The following is a 16688-nucleotide window of genomic DNA, read 5'->3' as shown; positions in this document are numbered from 1 at the left end:
CGTGTTTCATTTGTGCCAAATATCATAGTTCTGTCATAATGTAAAATTTTCATTAATGTTCATCAAGCATAGTGATTTTGTTGTGATTTTGATTTACACATCAAGCATTAACTCGAATATAAAGATTATTTAGCCAAACAATTCTTGCAATACTTTGTAATACACATCGCAATAATCACATGCTTTCGTATCACAATACACCGCAGCAGGAACATTTTCTGCAATACCCATCTCTACCGATAAGACAGTAGCTAATTCAGGCAATCGCGTGGCGATTCCGCGTAGGTAGTCACATCAGACATCGTACCCAAGCGATCCTCAGTCGTCGCTATCACAATCATGAATTCAGACAGTTGGCGGAGTTGGTTGACGGACATGTCATCGTATTCCATTTGCGTAGATCAATGGTCATGCTGTTGAACACTTGATTAGCTGGTCCAGAATCGATTATTTACAGACTGTCGTCATACAGCGGGAATATTGCCCAGTGCGGCGTACAACAAGCAACCAGTGAACGTGAACGTCCTTCCGCCCATCGAACACCATCATTATAAAACAGCTGCAGCAATTGTAGCATGGCTCCAAGGCTCCACTGAATGGGGAGCACACGGATGTATAGCAACCTGTTTGCGTGACATGTTTAGAAGTTAAAAGTCAGAGAGAACAAGTATTTATGGATGACAACTTCTTTGATTCTTGAACACATTATATTCTATCCTTCGAAGTGACAAGTGTAGATAAGGACCCAGTCTGTCACCCCAATCTATTTTTTTATTAGATTTATAAACTATCACTTAGACTATTATTTTTTAACTTAAGGCTTGTGCAAGTCCACAACCAATCTCGCAATTCATATAAACCACCTGAATCAGAAAAAACTACCTTTCATACGCATGCGAGATATCGGTGTTTATGGTCAATATATGGTCAGAAGTTCGCATTACACAATTCAGAAATAAGCCCCGTGGGCGATGTTGTCACGTTGCTATTCATTTATCGACTTGTTTAAATGGAAGTGCCACAGGAGTTGCCAAAGATAAAGACGAAACCTCATGCGTTCTTTAATCTGCCTTCGAGACAGAATGTCCTGCCACTTACGTCGCGGCGTGTCTTAAAATGGCCACGCTGGACCAATTTATCCGCGTAATAAGACCTGCCATACATGACCCTCCGGTACTGCAAATATATTCAAGGTGTGACTCATGTGTTTCGTAAGAGTACAGATCCTATATACATATCGTGACTGGCACATTTGCTGAAACCAATCGACGGTCATATCTGTCTAATAATATACAGACTTAATAGGATGACAAGATGTTTATGAAAAATAGCATTTTCATTCAGTTTCCAGAAATGGGTATATCATGAATAGATGTATACAGAAAGGCTAAATACAAATAAATAAATAAATAAATAAATAAATAAATAAATAAATAAATAAATAAATAAATAAATGATCGTTTATCGTGCTGATGACAAGTTAAGTGACTGAGTTTAGTTTTACGCCGCACTCAGCAACTTTAATGGTTGCTCTCTGTAAATAATCAAGTTTGGATCACACAATCCACTGATCAACAGCATGAGCATCGATCTGCGCAACTGGGAACAGATGACATGTGTCAACCAAGTCAGCAAGCCTTACCACCCGATCCCGTCAGTTGCCTTTCTCAAAAAGCAGAATCGCCTCTTATAGCAAGCATGAGTTTCTGAAGGCCTATTCTCAACCGGACCTTTACGGGTCAGACCAGTTAAACCTTTTGAGGGACAGGATCAATTGAGTGTGATATATTTCTTTTAGATGAGCAATATTTCAGATATTTCTTATGTTGTCACTTTGGCCTAACAATGCACTAATGGTGCAAACTATAAATGTACGCAACTTTCTAAAACCTTGCATGGTCCTTGCAAACAGCAAGGCTACATTGAAGATCGGGTTGAATGATGCCCATCACTGCCAATCCCCGCCGCCATATTGCTAAAAGAGGCTTAAGATTCGTACACCTCACAATTGTTAGGGAATCGAACTATCATTTGTTCCCCACAGTTAATTGGACCGCCTAGAACAAATCCGCCATCCATACTTGCACCCAACATGATGTTAAAACAACGGCGTACCGACGTCCTATTCTGTTATCCGTGAGACGTTACATTAATGTAAATATACTAACAATCTGTCGATTCCCGCACGGGGACGTGTGATTATTTGCAAGCTGTCGCTGGAAATGTATTACTCGGTATTACCAATTTAATGGATTTCCTGACCTTCAGTCTAAACAATGTTCCTTCCCATTATCCTAACGGTATATTTGGACTGGAAGCCCATCAACAGATGTTGATGCTGATTACACGGACGAAGCACAACGCTAGCACCTGGCGGAGGATCTGTGGAGATGCGCACGGCTCCACAGCGTTCTTATCGATTTGTACAGGCCCGCTGTTATCAGCTAGACAATGCCGGCGAAAGGTAACGCCCTTACCGTATTCGCAGTGTAACGTCAGGTGGATCGTTAGATAACTAACGTCATTCTGTTACAAAACTAACGTCAATCTGTTACATAACTAACGTCAGTCGACGTCGGTGTATTACCGGCGATAGTATATGCAAAACGAGCGTACCATAGTCGAAGTTAATGGAACAACTGAAATTAAAGGTCTGGTTAAAATTGATCTTCAACAATACATAGGATGCGACTAACGGGATCGGGTGGTTAGGCTCGATGACCTGGTTGGCACGTGTCATCGTACCCCAGTTACGTAGATTGAAGCCCATGACGACAATCACTTGATTTTGTGGCCCAGATGCGATTATTTACAGACCGCCGCCATATACCTGGAATATTGTTGAGTGTCGAGTTAAACAACAAACAAACCGGTAAATAGTCACAAAGTGAAAGTGACTATGTCAGAGAGCTGCCCTTGTCTCACAGGGAGCACACACCGGAACACAGACGTGAAACTTACGCCATGTGGCAACCGGATCAAACTGGTAATGTCAGAGAACAGGATAAACATCAAGTCTATATCAAATTCAAACTCGTACTTTCCCATCTTGACGAGTCGGTCTTTTTTGTGTAACTCCAAGGAAAAGCGTGTCCAAAACGTAATTGTGATTAAAGCGTCATTATTAACTAACAAGATCACATCCGAGATGGTTCGATATAAGCGGATTGGCGACATCAGTAGACTTACATCTAGTCACTCAAATGAACAAATTTTCTGGGAAACGGTTCATAAGTAATAGTCATGGAGTACAGAGACTTCTTCATTTTCAGAAACTGTGATTTATGGAGAATGATCACACTTCCTAGCACTAATTGCCGATAAGTATTAATGATATGAGGACTGTATTCAGCGGGAAATCAACATAATTGTGTTCGAGTTAACCAGATATGGCTCGGAGCTGACCACACCTCGAGACATATGATTTTGTATTTGATTCACTATGCATTGCTACTATAAGCCACCATGACATTTAACAGAATGAAACAAAGATGGCGATTCAAGACATGCAACAGAAAACGTTTGTCTTCACAGACCCACATAACGTCAGAATACCATTCCCGGTCCGCATCTGGGTGTAATTTTCGTAACAACCCATCTCAAAACACGAGTAACAAATACAGGAATATGAAATAAAACGATCGTGGATTTACTGCACATGTAATTCATTTCTTATTCACATTTGTCCTCCATAACATGAATGCTGCATTGCGCAAAGAATGTGACTTCGGTTATATCATACCGTTGTGTGATTCACGGGTATACAATGCGTCTAACATATGTGGCAGTTGTAATAATTTCCAGTTTTCGGCAACATCTGTTGGTAAAATATACTGGATGTCTAACGGTACTTTCTGCGTCGGTATACACATCACATTGCTTGCTGTATTGATCGCGCCGAACCTACTGCGATATTAATTGAATCCTTTGCACGATTTGGGTGACCTAGTTTGAGGGCATCCGAGCTGCATGTATTGATTGGCGTGTTGTCATTAGCAAACCACGTGACCTGCCGAAGATAAGCTCGTGAAGACGGAACGGCATAACTCACACCTGTCGATAGTCTTCGTTTAATATCAGTTTCATGTTTCATATAGCGTCGTGTTTATGTTCATGACGGTATCATGAAATCGTCATGGCAACGCGCGAGGAGCAGACTGTTAATGTTCAAATAGAGAGGGTATTCAGTGTCTGCTAATGTCCACGACATGTTTCAGTTCACTTCATGCTCAATATTGACACAGATTACAGCATGTGAACAGAGTGACATGGACTTTAGAGCAGTGAAACCTATTGGGTAAAAGCCCTGGTTAATCTGGAAACCTGGGGATAATAATATATTGTAGAAAGTGAACCTGTTCTTTACTCGTGCATCGAAATTACTCTGTGCTCGTGAATACGGATATACTGTAATTCGGGCAGTTTCATCCATGACAAACCAACCGGTTTAACGGGATCTAACAGAATTGTGAAACTTTTAATCGAGATGTAGGTATGATACCAATACACGCACTTTGGGAGGATTAAGCTACCCTCAATATTCCGGGCATTGTCATGTCGACAATGACATATGTTCAAATAAACACAACACTTTGGGATTGGCTCTTGATTCAGATGTGCATAGCACAATGTGAAAAAAATAACGTGACAATCGTTTAGCCTTGGTGTTCTGTTTCAGCATAAAACGCTCTGCCATTGTCCTGCAGCAGGTATATTCACATTGCTATTCAAACTCACAAGGCCGTAAACGCAGATATGGTGAACAGAAGCTATGAAGCGTTACCCTTGACAATGGACAAGCCGACGAAAACATGTCCTGTCGAACGACGAGGCGGTCGTTTCGTTTTGTTGTTTGTCGTTTTCATCTCATATATAGGTCAAACAGAAAACGGTAACGGGTATCACGTGACCACCTTTTGAATGACTAATGGGATCTTTTATCAGAGGCTTAATGCGGTGAATGCAAGCGGAGAACGAGATGTCTGATCCTGGTTAGAACGACACAGTAGGATGAGATTCACGCTTTGCGTAAATCGTCCGTGATAAAAACGTTCCCCGAAGATAGGTTTATTTCAAGGTTATAGTTAGTTTAACCATTTTGATTACTGATTTCGGTTTCCAAAACACTGACATCGTATAGTCCAGCAAACATTACTACGGAAGGTCAGAGACCCAGTTAGGTGAATCTCCGACACAAGGGTGCACATGACCGCTACTTTCACCTTTTCCGCACCACCGACTGTGAGCGGTTAGCTGTACTCCATTACATGTGACCTAGTTGTATATTTTATTATACAAACGGGTCTGTTATCACGAGACTTGACGCCCACAGTCACATATCGTTATCCCACTTCGGGCTATGCTCAGTTTTATCGTTGCATTATCGTACCAAATTGATAATCGCTCAATTTCATTTGTTGTCTGTTTACACAAGTCTCCCGGTGGCTTGGCGAACGTGTCATCCGTGCCAACAGTCATGACGTAGAGAGCTATTTATATCATGACCTTGCCATTGGCATGTGAAAGGTTTAGCATCTATGTTCCGGAAGGCATTAATCAAGCTGTCTGTAGAAATATGGAATAAAATGCCCATAAACTGTCGACATGTGTCAACCGACAGAAGCCTATAGACGTGCCATCGGGTGTACAAACACAATGCTCCGTTATCCAGAAAATCGAAAACATATCTAAAATACCTCGCTATAACGAGTTGTAACTACTGTTATACGAGAGACGTCGTTGAGTGTAAACATGGAGAGATAAATCGCCTAACTCGAGGCTGAAAACTCCTGTGATATGTCAAATGTTTAGGATAACAGTATGTCGCTGTGTGCTTGTGTAGCAACAATACATGGTGGAGTCGGAGACAGATAAATGAAAGGACCTCGCGATTCATAAGATTCAAAACACACTGATTTTGTCCTGACAGTCATGCGTACATAATGTCATTGCTGTAGTGGTCATCAGACAACACTGAGAATAAACTCTGATTATCTGTTACTAGTTACAACAGAGTATTTGTTACTAGTTACAAAGAACCACATAGATCTATAGTTTACCTATCATTCGACGTACATTCGATCTAAATGTAAAAAAAAGTAACTAGTAACTGAATTTTCATATACTATTCCTGTGTCTCGTTTAATACCCACAGCGTAAGATAGGATAAGTTAAAAAAATGAAGTGTTAAATATGACCTATATATTTATATACCTATCCTATCTCAGGGGATGAATACTAAACGTAAGATAAGATGAGCCATTACTGAAAAGGTCATATTTACATCCCAAAAATTCCTCCGACTGATATGGTATATTTTTACTATTGAAATATTTTACGTGGTTATCGTTAGGTCATATGAATCACTGATTGTCACCCGATGTCAAGTGCATGATCCAAACATTAACACGGGCAGATATTTATATCCTGCTTTCAAGCACGGCGATATGCCCTGTGTTATTGAAGCTGTCACTGAATGTCGAACTTCAGTCTACCAGTACAGTATTGTACCTTGTCTGTACCAAAGCTTAACCTGTAATCTGTTTCTTGCGTACTTGAACATGTGAACATGTGTACGTGTCTACGTGTACTTTCCATTGCACTGAATAACTCGTGAACGATGATAGTCTAACTAAACTCTGCCGTTATCTAAATGTTGTGGGCTTGGCTTCGAGCCAGCACGCTATCACAGCGTAAATGGGTTATCTGGAATGGTCATAATTCCGCGCAGTTGCGATCGGGGAAAACGTTATCGGAAGAAAATTGTTACGTTACGTTCGCTCGTTTATACTATGGCCCTCTCTCAGTTTTTCGCGCGTCGCACCTGATACCTGGGTTCGAATCCACAATGAGTACAATTAGTGAAGCCCTTCTCTGGTCCCCCGCCGTGACATTGCTGGAATACTAGTATTGCTAAGAGCGACGTAAAACTAAACTCATTCGGTCAGTTTCTAACTCTCTTCGTACTGTAGTATATTTACAATTATTATTCTTTTTTTCAACTACTAGTAGTAGATTGTACATAACTGATTCATTTCGCATGTTCCGTCTGGAACGGACTGATGTTAAAGTTTTTTTCGGGTCATCGCACACCGATCGCATGACGCGATGCTCCTGATGTTAATCACTGGTTTACCCAGGTCGTGACTGATTAGATACAGACCGACATAATGCAGGTGAACATTCTCTGATACGTGACTTTCATGAGTAGGGTTGTTGGGAATGCAGTATCTATAAATAGAATTTACCAACCTCGTATCCCAGACGAGCGGCTCGGTGCAATAAAGTCTCCCCAGAATTCTTGTTAATGGCCAGTTTCTTCATTTCCGGTGGGATGGGATACGACACCACACCCCCGTTTGGGTCGTCAGATTGAACTAAGTAGGTCGTAGACTCCTCGTCATCGCCAAAATGCTGAAACATGAGTTTGAATTCTGGCTAAGTGAGGTTTGGTGAGATTGGGGATTAACCATTAAATACACTGTACTCTTAAAGGACGTACGCATATCTCGTTACCAGCACAGTAATGTAAGCTAACTTTGATACCACGCAGCAGTTTAACCCGGGTAGCCCACTCAGGAACAGTATACCAGTCGTTGTTCCATCCCTACTTCGCCGTCCACCAGGAAGTGTAACAACAAGTATCCGTCCTTTTTACGTATTTTGACGTTGCTGATCGAACATCAGCTTGAATATAATGTTCGTTCATTTAAAAGTATATATCACACAAACGCATTATGACATAACATAACACACAGACTCACTGCGAAAGAATCATCCAACAGATCTCCTTCCGATCCTAAATCCTGTCTCAAGAATTGTTCGAACTGACTTTGAAATTTGCCTTTGTTTTTCATCTTCCCGCGGGGCCTAGCCTTTCCGCGGGACTGCTTTGGTGACGGACGCTCGCAGTCAGGGCCGATGAATTCTTGCGCATGTCTCGTACGGCGCCCTCTAGTGGGCAGCGTATCTTGTCCACTTCTGTAATACAGTTTCATCATCAAACCTCCCTTACTCCTACCAACAGCCTGACGTTGACTTGACTTTGAAATTTCCCAGCATCCATCAGTGTCGTCGTCATCTTCGTCGTCATACTCCTCGTCTTCCGGATATGACGTATCCTGTCTGGTCACTCTGCGCAGTCGCGCTCGCCGCTTGGCCCGGTTCAACGCCCTTCGAGACTCGTCCTTCCGGAGTTCCTTCTCATAAGCGGCATTTCTGTTGTATTGGGTGACACGCCTCCTGCCTGAAAGATACAAGGATAAATACACAATAGAGCTTCATACATCACTTGGTCATAAAACTAAAGAAAGAAATCTAAAAATAAGGCTAAAATGTTTTCGAAAAATACTGCTGGAAATATTCTATGGAAACAACGCACAGTATACTTGAGTTGAAAAACATGAACTCATCAATTTCACAAGCAACGACATCAAATGGGGTCACACACGGATTCACTAAACACCAATCCACTTTGACATGCAGAAACACAACAGAGGAGACAGTACACTTGGCACCACGTAATTTGGAACCGGGACGTTGAGTTTAATACCTGAATAACGGAGTTGTCCAAAATATCACCTTCTAGCCCATAAGCCACATGCACCCGAACACAATTTACAAACACATGCCAAACATGAGTGTGGAAATACGTATTATGACAATGAATTCTGGCATCCCCATGAAGATTCGGACTGTGTACAGGGTAAATAACGTATACCGTTTTCAGGCCCCCCTAAGTAACTGAAGGAATTACAGCAAATTTACTTAGGGGGGCCTGGTTTTGACATAACTTTATAAAGAAGTTCGTCATAATGGGCACTTGTTGGTATGACGAAACAGGAAATGTTTGCATGCCAATGTGATCTCAACTGATGGCAGTATCCAATTTCTGTACACCGTAAGCACTCAGCACCGTAAACGCTTAAAGCTGTATAAAGGAAGTAGATCCATAACACTGTTCCATTGGGGATCCAGTGTAAACGCAGTCTTCTTTTTCCCCCGAAAGGCTGTTAATGAGGATTGGATGGCAATAATGGCTGCATATTTTGGATTATTGCGTCCTGGTTGAAAGCGTGCCATCGTGATCTCATGACGTTGGGGTTGACCTCTTGAGCTAAGGTTTACAGGTACTGCTTTCCTCATCAAAGAGGAATCAACCCTGCTGTTGAACTTTGGAGTGAGTGAGTTTAGTTTTGCGCCGCTTTTAGCAATATTTCAGCAATATCACGGCGGCGGACACCAGAAAATGGGCCTCGCTCATTGTACCCATGTGGGGAATCGCACCCAGGTCTTCGGCGTGACGCGCGAACGCTTTAACCACTAGGCTACCCCGCCGCCCCTTGAACTTTGGATATAAGTGTACTACGGGCTTATGGCCTTCAGTTCTGAATAAAGATTGATACAGAGATTTATATATGAACGTGTTCATTAATCCAGCCTTGTTGAAGCTCAAATAAAGAGGTATCAATTGATCAAAACTGGCTGTCATCAAACCAAAATCGCAAAGGAAACTTGCGCTTCTGCGGCTTAAAATTACATTCATCCACACTAGAGTTCCACCGTGATACGCTAGGTCATATACTGCTGACAACGGCGATGACGACGTTTCAACCACATCATCAGCAAGAGATGAGCCCTCGGCTTACCTGTGCACTGATTTCGTGTTCTCGACTGTAGAACAAGTGGCTGAAAATCTGTAAAGCCACAGTGAACCAACGGAGCACGCAAATGCCTTCTCTTAGTGCCTGCAAAGGATATTTACTGTGTTCGTGACCTGAGGCCAATGTACCTACTTTAAGCTCTCATGTCTAGATTAGAAACGGGGGAGGGGATTAAGCTTGTTCCGTATGTTTGTGTATGTTGGTGATGAAAAATGTGATCGTGACTACAGACATTAAAGCATGCACAACTTGCTACGATAGCAATCCTCGATCAGGGCCACTGTCGTTTCTGTACTGGCTGTTACGGAATTTTAAATGATGCATTATCCATGACACACTGAGCATGGGCAACGGAGCGTGCTCTGATCGAGGATGCTAACAAATGTTGAGCTGAACATGCAAGCGGTAACCTGTAATGGGATTACACAAATTATGTATACCGGGAATGAGATGGACAGAGATCAGGATTGCGTGAGTGGAGGGTATATATAATCCAAGATTAACTCGCACTAAGAATAAGCAAACCACACCCAACAACATCGAATGCCATTCACGAACACTGTCCAAAGAATGTCAGTTACAAAAGTCTTTTCCTGTTTTACATACATTTAATATTCGATGTATGAATTAACGGACTTAATGTTTAAATGAGAATGTCTCGTACAAGTCTGTATTAAAGCGGATTCCTAAATGAAAAGATAAAACTTGGTCTATTTGTAAATTCGCATTAAAAAAATACTGAATCAAATTAACGTGAAAAAATGGAACCACCGAAGTGTAACAAACACAGAAACAAGCAACAGACGGAGGCGTTTTCACAATCGAGACACCATGTCATCAAACATTCGTCTTACCTCGTCTGCGGGGGCCATCAATTGCTTTTCTCTTCAACTCTTGAGCCTGCAAAACACATTAACACTGGATAACTCTAAATGGTAGGATCACTAGAATCCTGATTGTGTGCTTATAAAAAAAACACTTTTATTATGAACACACACACAAAGCACGAACGCACGCACGCACACATACACACATAATCACACACACGTATATCTTATATCATTTTCTAATACTAAGAGTACTTGTGTAAATAAAAAATATTAAGGCGGTTCCATGTGTGTTTTTTTCCATGTTGTTGGGTTTTTTACATGTGCAGCACAGGGATACCACATCTGAATGTGAGGTTGTGTGTTTCGTGTTAAGGCGAGCAGGGCGAATACACAACGTGCATAAAGAATACATGCGTAATGACCGTCATTCATATATCCCTCTGCCGCTGAATCATAAGCTTGGTGATGACTCACCATAAATATTGCATATAGTTTTGTCCATTTCGAAACTCACTTTTTCTGCTAAAACAGAGACGGTACTGTAACCAATATGCATAAAGATAACCTGATGCTTCACGTCAGTAGCAGACGATTGCCAAGATCCTTGACAAGAATGTCTCATGTTGGTAAACAGTTTCTTATTCTTTTACAGGATAAGCTTAATTTTGTCTGAGGCCTGTCTCGCGGACGCCTGATCGTATTTGTGGGTTGTGTCAAAAGGACCAAACCAAGACAAACCCTTCTGCTCAGGTTGGACAGCGTCCTTCTCGTCGGGGACGGGGGTTGCTCGAGTCGAAGACGACTGTCTGCGCTGTCTTCGATCCTGTCAATCTTTATGACAGCTCGCTGAAATTAATATTGATATTTAGTAGGCAGAGATAACCAGAGCGCCGAGCTTAAAGAAACAGGGATGCAGAACAAGAACCGTGCATCAGATTCGGTGGCATATTCATGATGGGTTATGAGCAGTCGTCTGATATGATAAATAGCACATTATTCACCTCCTCATGGTGTGCACAGCCTACAAACAGCCTGTGCAACCTAACGAGTTTATCGGCAAATCAACGGTTAGATCTTACGATGATGTCGTACACAACTTTCATCGCAGTGGGTATCACCGATTCTGACCACATGGCTACCTCGTCGCCTGTCACAGTACGAATCACATACCAGAATCCCAAACGTATAACAAAAAGTGAATATTGTTCTACGATATAGTAACTGACATTAAAATTAAACGGACAGAGACTTGGAAAGCAACTTAAAACTATCGGTTTATGCGAATAAGAACGGAAGTTGACGTAACACCAAACAGGTCATCGAATCTGACCACCCAGGCCTCGTTACTCCAATCGATCGTAGTGCTAAGTCTCGTTAAAGTATGGGAGTGACGATCTTCAGAGCGCTACGATAGTATTGTGGAACGACCCCGGATGCCTCCGATCCCTCTAATCGTCCTTCCGGACAAGATTTCATTTTGTGGATTAGCGCGTGGTGACAAAATTTAGTCAACAGTTACAACACGCCTCAGAAATCCCCATGCATTTGATAACATTGGACCACTTGGCTACTCGCGCCCCAAAACGTACAGGTATGAATTCATTCTCTAACTGATCATGTTGAACAGAGTACTCACCCGTAGTGGCCTTTCCTGTCTTGCAACGGTGGTAGTCTCCTTCTTTTTGGTCGGTTCTGCTATGATCTCCTTCTGTGTGTTATGTTTGTCCACCTCAAATCCTTCTGAGTCCCCTGCTTCTTCCAGCAGTTTGTCCTTCTTTGAAATCCGCACCGGCTTCCGCTTTGCCTTCGGTGGCTTCTTCACAGGAACCTGCTTCTGTCGTGGACGCAGACCCTGCTTCTTGTAGTTCCTAACCAAGGATGCTTCTTCCATTTCATGTATTTCCGTTGTAGCCTTCAGAAGCTTGTACTTAAGAGGAGCTGCCAGAAACTTGAGTTCCTTCTTTCGTGGGGTCGTTTTACTCAACTTGGCAATCTTTCTGATATATTGACTAGATCTCTTTTGCGATGCCTTTGTAGTGTCCTGCTTTTGTTTCTTTGTCGGTGTGGATTTCGACTGTTTGTTCCCATTCCTGGTGTTGGAACTCTCTTTGTCTTGACGTACTCCTTGACTAGAAGAGGATTCATTGTTCACACTGTCCTCTGGAACAACTTGAGTTGAGTCGGAATGTGCTCCAATTTGGTCCTTATTTGAATGAACAAAGGGCGCAACGTTGGCTACGGGGATATTTTTTTGATACATTGACGGTCTCTCAGGCAACGAATTCCTTCTCATAATCTCAGGCCGTACATATTTCTCACCCGGCCTCACTTGCCCATCAGTCGTTGCTTCAGCTGAAGGTGGAGCAGGCGGTTTTAGAAGAATCTTTGCACCATCCTTCTCCTTCACAGCTTTATCTCCTTGCTGTACCCTCTGAATATTCTCCCCGCGAACCCCAACAGCGCCAGGAACTAGTCTATTCTTAACAGGAGTTGCTGGAGGATCGAGCTGCGGTGGTTCATTGTGTAGTGAGGCATCCTCCGGAGGGGGAATTTTGTCGTGTGGGCTAAGAATTGGCATTTTAGGAGAAGCTGGACTGGATGGGGAAATCGTGGGCATCTTGAACACACCATCCATTGTACGATGAACATGATGAGGAATCGAGCTAGGAACGTGGCTTGCCACGCGCTTCTGATCTTCATCTTGGCCAAAAGCATTCAGTATCCTGTGCTTTTTGGACAATATTTTGTGTGGTCCAGGACGAGGGACGGATTTCGGTGCAGTTTTTTGGCTTTGGTCGCTATTGCTGGTGGACGTCGGTATAGCTATTGTCAGCGGCTCAGTGTACTTGGCCATGTTCATCTGTTCATCCTTCTGGGTTTCAGCAGCAGCAGCGGCAGCAGGCTGAGGCTGGGACTTCTGAGCTGGGGCTGCGGTCACACCCGTGATTTGAATTTCGGGGGTAGATTGCGATGCCTCGGGTCTCTGAACTTCCTGTTGTTCTGATACTGGGGGCTTGTACAGGGTTGTGCTTATAACCTGAGACTTGGGAACATTCCTCTTCTCATGAGTTGTAACAATGTATCCATTACTACTGGGTAGCTTCATTTCATAAGAAGGCTTACTTTGAGTAACATTTGAATGAGATCGAATTGATCCATGATATCTGTTGTCCATAGATCTCTGCTCTTCTTTCTTCTGTGGATAGAACGCCGACTTGGCGGTAACCATGCTCTGGCTGTAGACAGAGCTAGCTATTGTACTTTGAGAACTTGGTTTACTGTAATACTGATTCTGCGGAGGTCTCTGTGGCTGTTGTTGTTGTTGCAGTTGTTGTTGCTGCTGTTGTAGTTGTTGCTGCTGTTGAGGGGGAGGCGGCGGCTGTTGATGATGATGCGACATTGGGTGCTGCATGAGCTGATGTTGCTGCAACGATCGTTGATGAAGCAGCTGTTGCTGATGTTGCTGCTGATGTTTCTGCACTGAAGGATATATTTGATGATGAGGCTGAGGTTTATGATTTGCACTGGAACTGACGCTACTCTGAGGCCCTGATTGCCTTTGATGACTGGTCTGAGATGAAATATAGCTACTGACGGGTTTTTGATAGGAGTTTGTAGTATGTATATCATTCTTTATTCCATATGAGGATGATGTGTTTTGGCTATAGGACATGGCCCTTCTGTAATCAGATGCGTCAACATAAGATCCAGTAGCCTTGGAATACACAACACTTTGACTAGAAACGTGGAGTTGCGGAACAGTAGTCTTTTGCGGAATCTGACTGGGGTATGCATTTATTTCAGGGGGTGAGGGATAACATGTTTTTTGTTCCTCGTATTTTGGCTGCAGACGAAGAGGCGACTTAACTGGCCCTTGGTTCTGGAAGCCTTCCACTTGGGAAACATTTGCCTCATGTGCCGGATAATATATATTCTGTATTTGCTCGGTCTTTGGCTGACTATGTTCAACTTTCGGTTGCACGTGTCTTTGACTCTGATACGCATACTTGTTCCCTTTCATATACACATTACTTTGGCAAATATTCTGCTGTAGCTTGATATCAAACATTTGATCAGTCTCAATATCATATGTGTATTTTTGTCTCTGAGGAGCAGGAGCTGTCATCAACACCTTGCTGCCTACCTCTTTAGACCGTAGATCCACAGGAATATCAGGTTTGACACACGGTTTCTTCATAGGAGGCACTCCTCTGTTATCAGTTTCAGACAATCCATAGTCTATCGTCGTATCTGCACATCGCTTTCTAGTTTTAACTGACAGATCTAATGGGCTTTCTGAGGCGGCCCTAGAGATCAGGCTATTATCAACACTAGTCAAATCTAAAGGCATCCCAGTCTGAATAGAACCACTTTTCACAGGCTGCATCACATGCTTAACTGGTGGTTCTTTGGTCTCTGTCCTTCTCGGAGGGTAATCCTGTCCACGAACACTCACACCTTGGGATGAAGTAAGTGGTCTAGAGCTTTGGTTGCTTGGCACAGAATATACACTATGACGCTTGTCGCCACTGTGTGGTACAGAGGAGTGTTGGCTGCTTGGATTATAGTGATGATGAGACGAGTGGGGTGTGTTGGGCATTTGATTTGAGCGTCTTAGTGCCTCAGAAGAAGCTGAAGATGTTTGACTGTAAGATACTGGGATAGTGGATCTCGGCATCGCGTAGCCACTTTCACTTAATACTTGACGTTGTTGAGAACCAGTGGGACTCTGAAGAGGCCCGTATTGATTTGACTGACCCTGGTAGCCCTGTCTGATAGGGGAATGTCTACTCATGGCATGCATTGCACTCTGCATGGAACTAGATTGCACAGGCATGGGCATTTTCATTGCCTGACTTACTGGAGTCACTGCACTAGAATGCGGGTATCCAGGTTGTTTAGGCGACTGAGATATGCTGTTCCCCGTCTGATAGCCCATGGCCACAGATCCCGGATACACAGACCCGGAAGACCTGGGGCTAGGAATAGGACTGTGTTTGTCCACAGGTGCAGCTTCATGTATATGCTGCCTGTAGTCAGAAGACTGTTTTAACTTAAACACGCCAGTTAATCCACCCCGATTCTGAACGCCAGTTTGAGGTATTCCAGTTTGTATTGAACTAGGGTATCCTGAAATAAGTCCAGAGTCGATGGCTCCAAGTTGAGAAGACGGAACACGTTGTTGACCAAGAGATGGGTATCCAACAGTGGTCAACGGTGGAACTCTCTCAGGTCTGCTCGTCAGAGGTAAACCATTTTGTATAGACCCGCCTCCATACGAAGACACATGTTTCTGACTTTCCCCAGAGATGGCACTATTCACTGAAAGACTTTGAGGCTGTACCGTTCCGGAGTGTCCTGAATGGGGTCGTGGGAATCGAGGACTGGTCTCCGAGGATACACTGTTGCCATAGTAATACAATGAGCTGCTCTGTGACGTCAGGGTGGAATTATGTCCTTGAGTTGAGGCATAAGCAAGTGGTGGAACAATCTTTGACTGAGTCACCCCGGGGACAAGCGTGCCCCTGGATAAGGATGCAGGCTCAGGCTGTGGCTGTTGTATAGGGTATCCTGTGTATTGGGATTTTCGCTGATCCACCATTCCCATTGCCAATGGTGGCATGCCTTTAGCTTGTTCCTTGTGATTATACATCGCGGTGGCTATCTGAAACAAGGACATAGACGGTGACTAAATGAACGGTATTGTCCTGGCTAGACGTCAGGCACATGACCACAGTGAATCATAGACAATTTCGTTGAGTCTTCCTTGACTGATATTTTAGTGCAAACTTATCATTCGTACCGACATGCTTACTTTGTTCGTCCATAAGGCTTGGACTCGAGAACCGAATACGTTGCAAAATAACCAATAGGTTCATTATCACATACCATACGTCACAGGACTCTCATGCATCTTTAGTGTTTCACACTTGCGTCTAGCAACCCATACCCCTGAGACCAACGTGGATATCATTTTTTCTTCAATCGAAACTTGGGTTTCATGCCAAGGGAAATTTAATCAAATGAATGACGTCAAGACTGAATAGTCCATCCTATACCATCATCCACATCACAAACTGGATACAAATTGTTAAGTCTATCCCTGTAAACATTCGCTATTTATTGATATCATATGTAATATGCAGATGTTCTTGAAGACACTTCTCATTCATGTAAAGATATCACACATACACAC

The 16688-nt window shown here is 43.0% G+C and overlaps 1 protein-coding gene across 8 annotated transcripts in view; it reads right to left on the bottom strand.

The window, feature by feature from the left end:
* LOC137269782 (uncharacterized) overlaps positions 1 to 16688 on the bottom strand; it is a 79517-nt gene that overhangs the window by 25163 nt on the left and 37666 nt on the right. For 5 of the 8 annotated variants that reach the window (XM_067803611.1, XM_067803612.1, XM_067803613.1 and 2 more), the window contains exons 2-7: positions 12129 to 16157; positions 11231 to 11338; positions 10517 to 10562; positions 9648 to 9746; positions 7764 to 8245; positions 7252 to 7413 (exon numbers count right to left, since the gene is read on the bottom strand). In XM_067803611.1, the coding sequence (XP_067659712.1) occupies positions 7252 to 7413; positions 7764 to 8245; positions 9648 to 9746; positions 10517 to 10562; positions 11231 to 11338; positions 12129 to 16157 (4926 nt within the window). The remainder of the gene's footprint in view (positions 1 to 7251; positions 7414 to 7763; positions 8246 to 9647; positions 9747 to 10516; positions 10563 to 11230; positions 11339 to 12128; positions 16158 to 16688) is intronic. The other 3 variants (XM_067803616.1, XM_067803617.1, XM_067803618.1) reach the window with 1 other exon arrangement.

This window comes from Haliotis asinina, unplaced genomic scaffold (genome assembly GCF_037392515.1).
Source record: "Haliotis asinina isolate JCU_RB_2024 unplaced genomic scaffold, JCU_Hal_asi_v2 scaffold_17, whole genome shotgun sequence".
NCBI lineage: Eukaryota > Metazoa > Mollusca > Gastropoda > Lepetellida > Haliotidae > Haliotis > Haliotis asinina.
Note: the sequence above shows the minus strand (reverse complement) of the source record. Positions and strands in the feature narration are given on the sequence as shown.